Source organism: Callorhinchus milii, unplaced genomic scaffold (genome assembly GCF_018977255.1).
Source record: "Callorhinchus milii isolate IMCB2004 unplaced genomic scaffold, IMCB_Cmil_1.0 Scaffold1, whole genome shotgun sequence".
Lineage (NCBI taxonomy): Eukaryota > Metazoa > Chordata > Chondrichthyes > Chimaeriformes > Callorhinchidae > Callorhinchus > Callorhinchus milii.
Genome location: NW_024704742.1, coordinates 37,218,909 through 37,232,373, shown reverse-complemented (window position 1 = coordinate 37,232,373; position 13,465 = coordinate 37,218,909). Strand labels below are relative to the sequence as shown.

Genomic DNA, 13,465 nt, shown 5'->3' with positions numbered 1-13,465 from the left:
GGATAATCGCCTCTCTACTGCAGTACAATTGCAATTCAGCTAATCACAGTACAGAACTGACGTGGTGATGATAAGCAGACTTGTTTGTGTTTGTATTGACCACAAATATTATATCATATATTCCATCTTGAACTTGGTTACAAATTTAATATAGATTTAGTAAAATTTGCCATTATATTACATATTAACAATGCAACAAAACCTGCAGATATAGCATACCTAAACCATGAGTCATGTCCTTCTTCAGCTTCACAAATCTAAGCTCTTTCTCTGGTGAAGGGAAAGCATTGAGATTCTGGTGAAAAGTATCTGTCAAATATAAGAGAGTAAAACTTTGAAATTTTGTACACCTACAGTTTATTGCAACAAAAAATGTAAATCCAAAAAACTCTCTTTTGTGGTTTACATCAGACATTTCTGTCAATGGAACTAAGTAGATTTATAATGTACAAATTCACCCATGAAATGCTGATTAATATGCTAGTTTCAAAACGCTTCATTTTTTTCTTGGAAGAAGCTATTAAATTAGAACGAGCAAAAGGACATTACTGTTTGCAGTGCAAGCACAAAAAAAACACTCAGTAATTCTATTACTGATCAGGAGATTTGGGACTCTAAAGAAGCTGCCTCAGTTGTTAAGTACAAAAGCCTACACAGAAAGGTTTACAAATTGTCAGTGAATACTTTGGTAACAATTACTGGCTATTAAAAATATTAATGGATTATAGAGCGTTTTGTTGCGGATTTGGTTTTGCGCAGTTTCAGTTTATGAAACAAAACCAGTATGTAAAACCCCACATGAGGTTTATACTTTATGCAGGAATTTGACCCTTTCCGGCTTGAAATTAAATCCAAAGTAAATATTAAAAATTAAAAACCAATTATATTTAATAGCAGCGATGCTGGAGGATTATGAAACTACATACTTTTAAAAAAAAGGTCACCACGCTATATACTTGAAGACAAATATCAAATAATTAAGTAGAAGAGATCTTAAATATTGTTAAATATTAAGTCAAACTTTGCTCAACTCTTTGAAGTGTGCAAGATTTCTGGCATTGAAAGGATTGTGGCATCATGAAGTGAAGTGTCTCGACTCCTGTAAACCTGACTCCTGTACTGTGTGGAAGGTCTAATATACTGAAGTAACCTCACCATCCCCCACATTGTAAATCAAATGATCTTTAGCCATGCATTATTAAGCAGAATGCAAACCATGTCCAAAAATTGCAGTCTGACCAATTAGTTCCATCACATCAAAAACATGTCAACTTAAATGTGCTCCATTAATTATATAATTTAGATTCATAATTATTAAACTGAACAGTATGGAAAGTGTGGAATTAAGAAGTGATCGTCAGAGAAACGTCAGTCTAAAGTATGAATCCTTCAAGGATCCCTATATATGTCATGCTGACCTATGAGAATTTGCCTCCGAAGAGATCTTGGGCTGCAGTCAAGTTCTCACCAGTATGCACAAGTGATACACATGGTATACCTTAGAAAAGATGCACTTTATGTTCCAATGCACTTTATCTAGGGCAAGGCGCATTCACACTCTTGTTACACAACCATTTCTCCAACAAAAGCTTTTTCAACCTGATTGATTCTTCAAACATATATGTAGTTGTTGGCCATTTTCTCAATCTTAATTTACCATTTGTATCGAATTAGTGCAATGATAAAAATGCCGATAGTGAACACTGCAAACCAGCCGTGATGTGATACGGAAAATGTGCTGATGCACAACTGCTGTTGTAAATACGAATATCTTTCATTTCACTTGGCAAAAAGCTTATTTTGGTATTCAAAATACAAACAAAATGATTGTGTATTTAGATTAAAAAAACAACTGGCAATTTTAAATCTCAAGTTTTCCCCCTCTCAATCCCTTTTATCCTCTGATTAACTTGATACAGTATAACAGTGACTGTTAAAAGCTGTGGTGCTCTGCCAGCACTTTTTTCTTGCTTCTTTTAAGAAAAACACTTGTGCTTAAAAGAAGCAAGAAAAAGTGCTGGCAAGCACTTTACACATAACTTCCAGCCTGCACTGAATGCTGATCAGATCTGGTCAGATGTTCTATGCGGCTTAGTTTTTTATGGATTATTTACCAAAATCCGACAACTCGAGGCATTTCTAAACACTTACTGGTTGTTACTGGAAAAGTCAAATGAACAAGAAAAACAAACCCTTTCTCAGAATAGGGATGGATGAAATCAATGCTTCATATTTTCTATGTTTATATTTTCTTTTTTTATGTCCTGGGGTTATCACTATTATATATGTTATATATATTATATATAATAAATAAAAAAGATTTAAAAGTAAACAGAATCAGTGAAAGGAAAATAAAAGACGCAAACATTACCTGCAACAGGTTTCTGTTTAGACGACAAGGAAACGGAAAGAAACAGAGAGAGTGATAGAGGTAGAAAAAGCAGAGGGGTTATAGAAGTTGATGTTGCAAAGTCACACCAAGACTTTAGACAGTGAAGATACTTGTAAAGTCAGCTCGCTCTGCCTACCATTGGCTGTAAAGGTAGCAGGGGTTGATGGGGTGCCAGAACTGTGCATGCTAAGTCCTGATAACAAAAACATACAATTATGCAATATAAAAGCTAATCATTTTAAAAGTTCACAATCATTGTCAAATGTAAGCCACACAATTGCTTGAATATTGAAATGATTTAACCTAATAATTTTGCTGGGAACCTTTTATCAAATTGTTCGCAGACCCATCATGCTCAGAGAGAAACAGAGAGACCAAATACTTCCAGATGCTCTCACTTCTATTACAGTTTTAGAACAGATGCACAGGAAAATGTTTTTATTGGTCTTAAGAAGACAAGGAAACAGTTCACACCCTATCTCTGCTATCAGCCTACTCCTAATTTAACTACTGTCTAATTTACTGTGAGAATTTAGTAACTAATGAGGCTCGGAGATCCATCACATCAGGTTTAAGAGGAGTTTTATCCCAAATGTTTCATCATTCATTACATTTCTTTTTCTTTTCGCTATTTGATAATAATTCTCAACTGCTTGTCATTACTTTGGTCAGAGAACTCTGCTCACTCATCTGGACCATTTGAGTGCAGTGATATTATTCTGTGATATATATTCTTGCATTCTCATTGTGAATTATGGGTAAACTGTATCTCTACAGAAGGTCTGATTGCACACAACACGCCTTCTCATGTAACACAATTTTAACTATACCAACACCATAAGAGTAGGCTTTATATAGACGTAGAAGTCATTGATTACATCACACAGTTCTGAGTGCGAAAAAGCATACTAAAATTACCTAATAAGTGAGCAGAGTGCTTTGATAGGACAATAAGAATCACTCCCTTTTAGATAAATGGAGAAAACGCAATGTACCAGGAATGATTCAATGCTGGAGTTTAGATTCCCTTTAATCTTATAGACGCACTTTTTCAGAGTCCAGGAAGCTTTTCTTCATGTTGCTCTATTTTACACAGCAGAGTACTTTCTAGTTGCTATCATTTTCTTTCAAAAACAGAAAACTCTCTGGATACTGTACCAAGAGACCAGACTTTACAAAGCTCATTAGTAAAAAAAAATTATAATTGGGTTATAAAAGTTATTTCACTTGAAGAATGAGCACAAGGTAAAGTTAGAGCAATGTCTGCCATGTTCATCTATTGGCTGACTATAAACCTTTATTTCGCCTACACTGTTGCCTCGATAATTCACCAGGTGTATACAAAGCAAAACTTAATACCTAATCAGTGAGACAGATTATCAATATTGATTATTCTAATCACCAGGATAACTAAAAAAATTCAAGTTGTTGATCAAAAAGCCATCTGAACTGTACAAAAAAAGGAAAAGTTTATAATCAAGGCGGAATCTTACTGGGAACTGAAACATGCAGCAGATCTCTAAAACTATGCATTAAAAGTAAATCCCTATGAATGGCAAGTACAATATTTCATATATAAATATAAGTAACATTTCCAGGAGCTGCCTGTGACTGACCTCCCACATATGCCTGATTGGAGTCTTCAGTGGATGAGGAGTCAGATGTAGTATTTCTTCGCCCAGGGCTTCTGTGAAAGACAGCCTGGGACTTCTTTGGACTGAAAGTACTTGAACAAAACAAAATACAGGTAAACAAAGAAGCAGAGATGAACAGGATTAAAATACTTTCTTATGCATATAAAGTGCTAGAAGACGGTTCCTAATGATTTTATTTTACTTATCTTATTTTAGCCCAATAATATCACAGGGGTTTTGTCACTGCTAGCTAGCTTTTTATTCTGCACTTATTCATTATGAGCATGGAACAAAAAGTTTGTTAGCAATAACAGTGAGCTTAGATGATATGAAAGGAAATCTCCTGTTTCTCAACAACGTATTTAATGCATAGAAAACTCAACCAAAGCTTCTTACACTCAGTAATTTGGATCATTTCACCCTAGTATTTAGACTTGACAGCATCCATTAACATCTGCGACAAGATTAGCAGCCTTTCCTCATGTGTTGAGGTCATGCCTGCTAACTTCAGCTGTCTAAAATACATGGGGAAACTGGATTTTAACACTTCAAGAATTTTTTTTTTATTTTGCTATTAATGATAGCAAACTTTTCATTCCATGTTTTTGTTCGGCTAATATTGAACCCCACCACAAATACCACTTAAACAGATGAAAGATCTATATAATCATACGTTACTAGAGTACATAATTGCAGCTAGTGCACGGCCACAAGATGGAATGTTTGCGATAAAACTACTGCTCCCTGCAAAGAAGTTCATTGTTATCACTAAGCAGAAGGAATTCTTTTGAAATTTGTTTCACTGTGGAGGTCAAATGATCTAGACGAGGACATTGAATGTAACATATCTAAATTCGCGGATGACACTAAACTAGGTGGCAGAGTAAGCTCTGAGGATGATGCAAAAAGATTGCAATGGGATATAGATAGGCTAGGTGAGTGGGCGAGTAGGTAGCAGATGGAATTTAATGTGGGGAAGTGTGAAGTTATTCACCTAGGTAGAAAAAATAGAAAAACAGATTATTTTCTAGAGAGGGAGAGATTAGATAGTGTTAGTGTTCAGAGGGATTTGGGTGCCCTTGTACACCAGTCTCATAATCTAGTTTGCAGGTGCAGCAAGCAACTAAGAAGGCGAACGGCACGTTAGCGTTCATTGCAAAAGGTTTAGAGTACAAGAGTAGGGAAGTCTTGCTGCAACTGTATATATACTTGGTGAGATCGCACCTGGAGTATTGTGTGCAGTTTTGATCTCCTTATTTAAGAAAGGACATACTTGCCCTAGAGGGGGTGCAGCGTAGATTCACTAAGTTAGTTTCTCGGATGAGGCGACTGACCTATGAGGATAGGCTGAATAAACTAGGGCTGTATTCTCTAGAGTACAGAAGAATTAGGGGAGATCTTATTGAAACATATAAGATTCTTAAAGGGCTGGATAAAGTAGACACTGAGGGTCTGTTTCCCCTGGTAGGAGAATCTATAACCAGGGGTCACAGTCTTAAAATTAAAGGTCAGTCTTTAAGAACAGAGTTGAGGAAACATTTCTTCACTCGGAAGGTAGTGAATTTATGGAATTCTCTACCCCAGAAGGCTGTAGATGCTCAGTCCTTGAGCATCTTCAAGGCTGAGACTGATAGATTTTTAAAAAAGAGGGATTAGGGGATAGGGCAGGTAATTAGAGTTAGGTCTGAAGATGAGCCATGATCTTATTGAATGGCGGGGCAGGCTCGAGGGGCCGAATGGCCTACTCCTGCTCCTAATTCTTATGTTCTTATGATAGGAATAATTTACTGCAAGAAGTTAAATATTGCAGGAACAATTCAGCATATTGAACAGAATTTGTTTGGAAAACACTTAATAGTTTGCAAAATAGGTAGAAAAATAATAATTTTCAGTGAAAGAGGAAAAGTGAGTTGATTTGTTTAATAAACTAATAATCATCATCTATACATATAGAAATATTTTCAAAATTGAAATAGTGGAGACCATGATTATCATATGATTCACTACTCATACCTCATGGAATGGGAAGGGGATATAAAAGCAGTCAATTCCTTTGTCAGAGTGCATTTACAATATACATTTACATTTGTATACCACCTTTCACATCCGGAGGATATCCCAAGGCGCTGGGACTTTGCCATGTAACTGAACTGATAAAGTAAGAACAGTCAATTCCTTTGTCAGAATACATATACTCTACCATCTATCTGAGCTGATAATACTCTAAAACCAGCATCTGAGGTCAGTGTCATTTATACCAGCATGTTCCACACTGCATAAAGTAGGCCGGTCTTTATTGTGTTACCTAACATCTGCTTTGGCACCTGATCAAACCCGTCAGAAACAGTCTTTATCCTTTATTTATTGGCATTTCTGAATCAACACTTCTTTATCCTGGAGGATTACAAGAAATGTATCTGAATCATCAGCTCTAATAACTATTTAGTATTCAAATGGCTTATTTTCATCAATTACACTGAAAATGAATTGGAGTGCCCAGATGGAGCTTTTGTTAACTGATGGTTAAACTACAAAGCCACTTCCTGCTGAGTAATAGTTGTAACATGTTTTGAATCAAAACATTGTGGCTTTTTTTTAATAATGTTAAGCAGTTGTCATTTTAACCTGTTGGGTACATAAAGGATATATTTTTAAGATTGAATTTTTTCCCATTCAAACTTACTTAGTTATCGGAAGCCACTGATAACAAAGGATAGAAGCGTTTTTTTTACAAAAGAGTGGCTATAATTTAAATAGCCATTTATGTAATCTGCTTCAACGCGAATATAGAAAGCCTATAAAGAGTTAACATTTTGGCCAATCATTTTCCTGTAGATCACAAACATTTCGTCATCTCGAGGTTAGTTGCCTGAGAAGGTTTAACAGTTTCTGAGAATGATGAATCACCCCCACCATTTACTTTACACTAGCCCATTTGGCTTCATTTCCTGAACATCAATTATCCTCGTATGAAAGCGGTTCTCGTCCATCTTCTAATAGAAGAGTGAGTCAAACAGGGTGGATGAGGGAAGCGTTAGGCATAATCAGAAGAGTACAGTACATGAATGTTACAAAATTTAAAAATTCTTTCATTTGGTCTCACAGTAGATCATGTGATTACATAGAACGTACAGCACAGAAACAGGCCATTCAGCCCAACTGTTTAACCCTACAAGAGTCTCCACATCCTTCTGATCATCTATCCCATGACACTCTATTCTTTTCTCCCTCATAATCGAGAACTTAGATGGCAACCAGAGGATTAGGTGCTTAAGTTGTAGGTTTGCCTTGGTTCCGTGTTTTATCAGTTTGATTCCTCAGTGGTGTATGTACATGATCGATGTAAATCCAGATTGGTGATGGTGGACTAAAGGATGGGAAGGCAGGCATTGAAGACAATCCTGAACTGGCTCCAAGGTGACTCGCTTGGCAACAGAATGTTGGAATTGAGTCAACCCTCTGCGGTAATCTCAGTAGTCTGATTCCTGAGCCAAACAGGTCCGTCGTATTCTAAAGCACTGCTGATGTCAGACCTGTTAGCCAAGCTCATCAGTGGGACTTGGAAGGGCAGACCAGGCACTGGGAGCAGGGATGCTTTCCACTCAGCTCCTGTTAATCCTGCAGCCAAAACCCTAATGGGCAGGGTGGTTGCGCCTGGACAAGCAGGGGGAAAGCTTTCCAGAGAGTCTTTCAATGGTAAGCTATGCGCCCCTACCAACTGAGCAATAGTTCCATTAGTTTGAAGTGCAGAGCTTAAGAGCAGCTGCTTACCTCTTTGCATACCATTCAAGGTCATACCAAGCCCTGGATTCCTGTGTATTCACGAAACCAGGCTCCAGGTAACATCTTCCAGCAGCTGTCGTCCCGAGCCTCAGAGTTTCCTCATCAGCTATTTGACAGACATCTGCCTTCAGGGTGGTAGGAGGATCTTTGCAGAACAGCTTGTGATATGCCATTCACCTTGAATTCAAGCCCAATCCTGTATATCAGGCCTACTGAATATTAATTGCTTAATCCAGGTTCTCATATGAGAAAGAAGACAGAAAAAAAAAGAAAGAGAATGTCTAAGAGAAAATGAGCCAGCTAGAGAAAAAAAAGCTAGAGGGGATGTAATGTTTGACAGTGTAACTCTTATTGGAAGAAGTTTGATTCAGCAATTTGAATTACGAGTGATGTTTTTTATTTGCATTGTTTCCACCCCAATGTCAGTCACACTGTATGTGGACATTGAGTTCTCTACTGTCCTGTTTGTGAATATGACCACAATACTGACCCATATTACCCAGGTATTTAGAAAGCACTCCTGTATATTTACCTCCAATATCACAGGTATGCATGGTGTCATTTTACGTTTCTTTAATTGCAACTCTTAGCCAGTTTTACTACCAAATATACCTGCTTTTGGTTCGTCTCTCATTTCCTGCCACAAATTCTGTATCTGACCAGGGACGTGAAGTCTTCTCTTTGAACTCAGCAAGCTCTTTCTGAGCAATCCGCTGACTTGACGTGCATGGTGATTGGCTGTTAAATGGGGGAGCACTCTTTCGATGAGACTCAAGAATTTGACTGAGATCATAGTAGGATTTGCTAACGATGGGAGGATACTGATCCCACAAAGACCTTGGCACCTTGTTTTTGGACAGACAATGCAGGGGCCGATTCAGTGCAGCCTCTGATCTGGACATCCGCTTCATGAGTTCAGAATGTGTTGCCTGTGGTAGATCGTTTAACTTGCTAAAGGCACTGACGGCAAGACTCAAGCTGCTATTTGCCCTTCCCATTGCAAACGTATCCGCAGAGTCTCCATAATAGTTCAGGCTGTTGAAAGACAGCTTTTCTAAGAAGAGAAAATAAATATTTTATTTCAGATGGTACCTTTTTTTATAGGCGACACATTAATTTATTTCTCCAAACACTTCCAAGCCTACTACACACCTTCCTCTTGCCAAAAACTGACTGAAGAGCTTGTTCCTAAGTCTTCAACCAATGCCACAAAATGGTGGCTATCATTTGCCATGTGTAAACATGTGTATTACACATCTTGTGTCAACCACATGAAAACGCATATACCCAGAAGGAATTATACTTATTTTTAACTAAGTCATTAAGAAATTAAGTGGATTTTTAAAAATGGTGTCATTAACAATTTCATGACATGGGTTCATAACAATCCATGGTAGCTGCAATTTCCTCTGTACACGTGGGTTACACATACAACAAATTATACTTGTATAGCTCCCTTCATGTCGGAAGACATCCCACAGCACTGGACAATCGGGGGTTTTGGACCCAAGCTGGGTGGCCGAAGGCACGGTTGAAGAGCAAGGTCTTCAGACAGGACTTGAAGGAGGCACAAGAAGGGGTGAGGTGGAGGGAATGTGGGATAGAGTTCCAGAGTGTGGGGGCAGAGATGCTGAATGCCCGACTGCCAATGGTGGGGTGGGATGTGTAGGGGACCTGAAGCCAGCTGGTATCTGACGAGCGGAAGTAGCTGGGGTTATGAGGTTGGAGAGGTAGGGGGGGAGCAAGACCGTGGAGAGTCTTGAAGGTAAGAACAAGGGCTTTGTACTCAATTATTTGATGAATGGAGAACCAGTGAAGTCAGGCAAGAACAGGGGTGATAGGTTCCCGGAGCTGGTGCGGGAGAGGACACGATCTGCAGAGTTCTGAATAATCTGCAGCTGGTGGAGGGAAGAGTTGGGAAGTCCAGTGAGCAGGCAGTTGGTGTAGTCAAGCCGGGATGTAATGAAAGCGTGGATCAGGATCTATTTGTATAAAATATTTTAATTGTGAAAGCAACAGTGAAATGTGGGTACTTGTGCTTCCATTTTAAAATTTGAATTCTCTCTGATCATCTGATTACAGAACAGTACAGAAATGTTGGGTGGTTCTCTCATTGAATTGCAGCTAATTTTATTTTCTGGTACCAATTGTGCCTAATAGGTTACATACATACCAAAATCCTTTAGGTCCTGATTGTTCTGCCGTGCCCTCATCTGAAGCTGGAATTTGTGTTGGGATGAAGCCAGGTGCAGAAGATATTGACAGGTCTTGCTGCTATCTGTCTGAAACAGATGCTTTATGCCATCTGAAGTGTTTTGCAAGGTAATCTTCTTTCTCTGTCATCAGGAAGAGAACATGGTATGAAATAATTATAACGATAAATGAGAAACATTAACTGCAGTATTAGATTAAACAGTTTGACTACAACAACTCTTTGTGGTTACAATGCTGAACTTATACTCAACTAACATATGGTTCATGGACTTTTGAAAAATAAAACCAAGATTATATTGACTCATTCTATTATAAATAACAAGTTTCCTATTAAATATTTTCAATTGCTATAATAACACTTGGATTTGATATAGCTCTTTTCACGTTTTCTAGACGTCTCAAATCACTTCACAGAATATACTGTAAAGTGAATTGACTGTATATTTTGTGGGCGATCTCCCCCTCCCACATACAAAGTAATTGTCTGTAAATCAGTTCAAGTTGAGTCAAAAGAGAACAACTTCTGTAGTTAAAATGATTGAGTTAGAAGAAGCACATGGGTTAATAATAAAGCGCTCTGAGATGCTACCCTGCGTGGAGGGTGCTATATAAGTACAAGTTGTTGTTGCTGTAAATGATAGGTAATGTCAATAAATATGACCTCTTGGGGAGGAAGGAATTAAAGTTAAAAGATTACAATATTGAAATACAGCACTGTCCTTTCACCTCATATTCACAGAATAAAACACAGTCTCTGAAGGAGTTTCTCCTGGAGTCCTGGCCAACAATTCTCCAGATCAAATTGATCATTTACTTCATGGCTGTTTGTAGGGCATTACTGTGTACAAATCATCAGCCACATTAATCCTCACAAATCTGCCAGCAGAGTAAATTTGAGTAATCAACTGCACACAGCCATCGTTTCTCTTCCATTATATCTGTTATGTGGAGTTCCTGATTTTAGGAGTGAGTTTTGGGAAAAGCCTTCAGTAAGGATAATCCGGAGAATATAAATTATTCCTCTGTCAACCTATCCAGTAACAGACTAGCCAGTTGGCAGGGTTACCTGCTATCACTCTCAACCATTTTGGTATGTGTGGGGGAGGGGGAAACAAAACCACTGTGGGTATGAAATTCCTCCTGTAGTTCAGTGTGGAGATGCATTAAGCATGTCATCAAAATTGAACTAAGAGGAATTTCACACCCTAAAAGTCAAGAATAGAATTTACAATTCACTTCAAGTGCCTCAACACTTCATTTGAATTTTATTACTTCAATTTGGTTATTTACTGTTCTGTTTTAGAATATAACCTCTCTGTATTTTCAACGAAAGAAAATACCCCAGGAAATGCCTGTTTGAGCAATAGTTTCCAAGAGGTATTTCTCCTGAGCAGTTTTCACCAACTTAACTAGATTGGAAGCTTAATTCATTCAACATATGAATCCCATGCAAAGCACTAGAGGCAACATAGAACAAACTAAATAGAACCAACCACAGCTGCTATGTACAATAGGGTTAATGGCTGAAGCCCACTTACGTTGAAAGCAATTTTCTTTGTGTCTCTCCATGGAAACCGAAGAATGGATGTCCTGACCCCATTACAAACCTCATAAACGATAACCCCTTTAGAGCAAATGCCTAGATTTATCCCAGTGGACGATTTCTTCTCTGGCATAACTCGGTAGAACAGCACGCCATACTCGGACAGTTTTTCACACACCTGAAAGCCAAGTCAAACAGAAAAATAAATAAATAACATAAAAACAAAGTGAGCCTACAGAATTTCACATTGTAGTACTAGAAAATTATAACGTATGCATGTAGATCAGCCATGAGCCGTGCAAATAGTATTTATTTTCTCTTCTCCCCCCGCCCCCCACCCCCCACCCCTTCACCATTTCAGGTTTAAACATCTAAAATTCTGGAATTTGCAGGGTGCAACGAGAATATGTCCGTGACCCCTTAACACTTCCCATAAGTGGATCACGGATATTACCGAAAGCAGTCAAGCCGGGATTCTACTCATCCACCCTACCATAAAACTAACTACCAATCTCTCCACTGTGCAGATAGTAATTATATAGAAGTCTGATGTTCCAGGAAATAGCTTCCACTGCAACCCTGAGCATTCTTTTCATTGCTGCCATTACTAGAGATCCAAACAGCACAAATACAAGAAACTTTGGGATGAATTTCAACCTATTCAATCTCATCCGTCCAGAATACCCACTCTACCTTCTTCCCAAGACATCATCAAGCAATTTGTTAAAGTGTCCTGGGATCACCCCCCATACTCCCCATCCCATTCAATCATTAAGAAAGTTACTGTTGACTGCCCTGATATCACAGTCCTGAAGCTGTGCTGATGCCTTGGTTTATATATTGTTCCTTATCTATTATATTAAGAGTCCCCTCTGAAACATTTAGTATTGAGTCGGTTCCTATTAGAGTGAGAAGACGTAAAAGCCAAAATCTGCATACACACAAGTACATTGTATCTCAACAGCAATAGTTGTCTTTACTAGACAGAAATAACTGCAGCTAGTGTGGAGTTGAGTACTTAATGTAAGTAAAGTTGGATGAGTTCTGTATGACCCTAATGTTTCAATATTAGAAAAAGCCGCAGTTAGCTCTTAGTGCAATACCACTCTGGCCACCAGAGGCCTGAAAGCAGTTTACAGCCTAAACTGTACCATTGCTTCAGTCCATACAAATCTAATAAAAGAATAGTTGATGAAAGAACTTTGGCATCACATGGTTAGAATGCTTAAATGTAGTTTTATTCCACAAGATACATATTATGCTATCCGTTTACCAGCCAGTCGCGCAAAATGTTAGTATGTTTCAATTCTAACCCTCTATATTTTTCCACTTTCTAAACAATACTTGCTCAGAATTGATCCCTTGTCCAAGTTTCAGAAAGCTGTACTTTCAGCACCATCTCACTTGGGTGAAAAAGTGATGGCCTCCATTGAAATGATATTTTAAAGGGAACATTAAATACTAAAGAAAATATTAATTTAACATCAAATACTACAATACAAGGAACTCAGTAAAACTGGGAACAATGAGAAATATTTTAAACAACGCAAATCTGATTTCCCTCTTTCCGCACTAAAAGGCAATACCTTCATAAATTCAAGCTGAGTCTCTGTTTCTGTGGCTCCACAATATGTGCTGTGCATTTTGGTCAGTTCTTCCTTCATGTAGGAGTGGTGCAACGTCTCCATCACTCCGGCTGGTAAATAATGTTCAAGCCGGAAATAATTCTTCCCATGAAGCTATCGAGAGCAAAAATAAATACTGTAGTTCCATATCACACATTAAAAATCAAAAAATAACATTTCACAAAAATTTGGACAAATGTCAGGAGAACCATCCTATTATGTGGCTGTTGAGATCCAGGAAATTCCAACCTGCATTATAAGCAAGGACATTAAA

At 38.1% G+C, this 13,465-nt stretch overlaps 1 protein-coding gene across 1 annotated transcript in view; it reads right to left on the bottom strand.

Moving 5' to 3' along the window:
- The window catches only part of ptpn13 (protein tyrosine phosphatase non-receptor type 13), a 127,524-nt gene that overhangs the window by 46,063 nt on the left and 67,996 nt on the right, over positions 1-13,465 (bottom strand). Inside the window, exons 15-21 of the mRNA XM_042340179.1 lie at positions 13,153-13,305; positions 11,562-11,744; positions 9,983-10,145; positions 8,422-8,863; positions 4,009-4,118; positions 2,529-2,585; positions 220-309 (exon numbers count right to left, since the gene is read on the bottom strand). Of these exons, the coding sequence (XP_042196113.1) occupies positions 220-309; positions 2,529-2,585; positions 4,009-4,118; positions 8,422-8,863; positions 9,983-10,145; positions 11,562-11,744; positions 13,153-13,305 (1,198 nt within the window). The remainder of the gene's footprint in view (positions 1-219; positions 310-2,528; positions 2,586-4,008; positions 4,119-8,421; positions 8,864-9,982; positions 10,146-11,561; positions 11,745-13,152; positions 13,306-13,465) is intronic.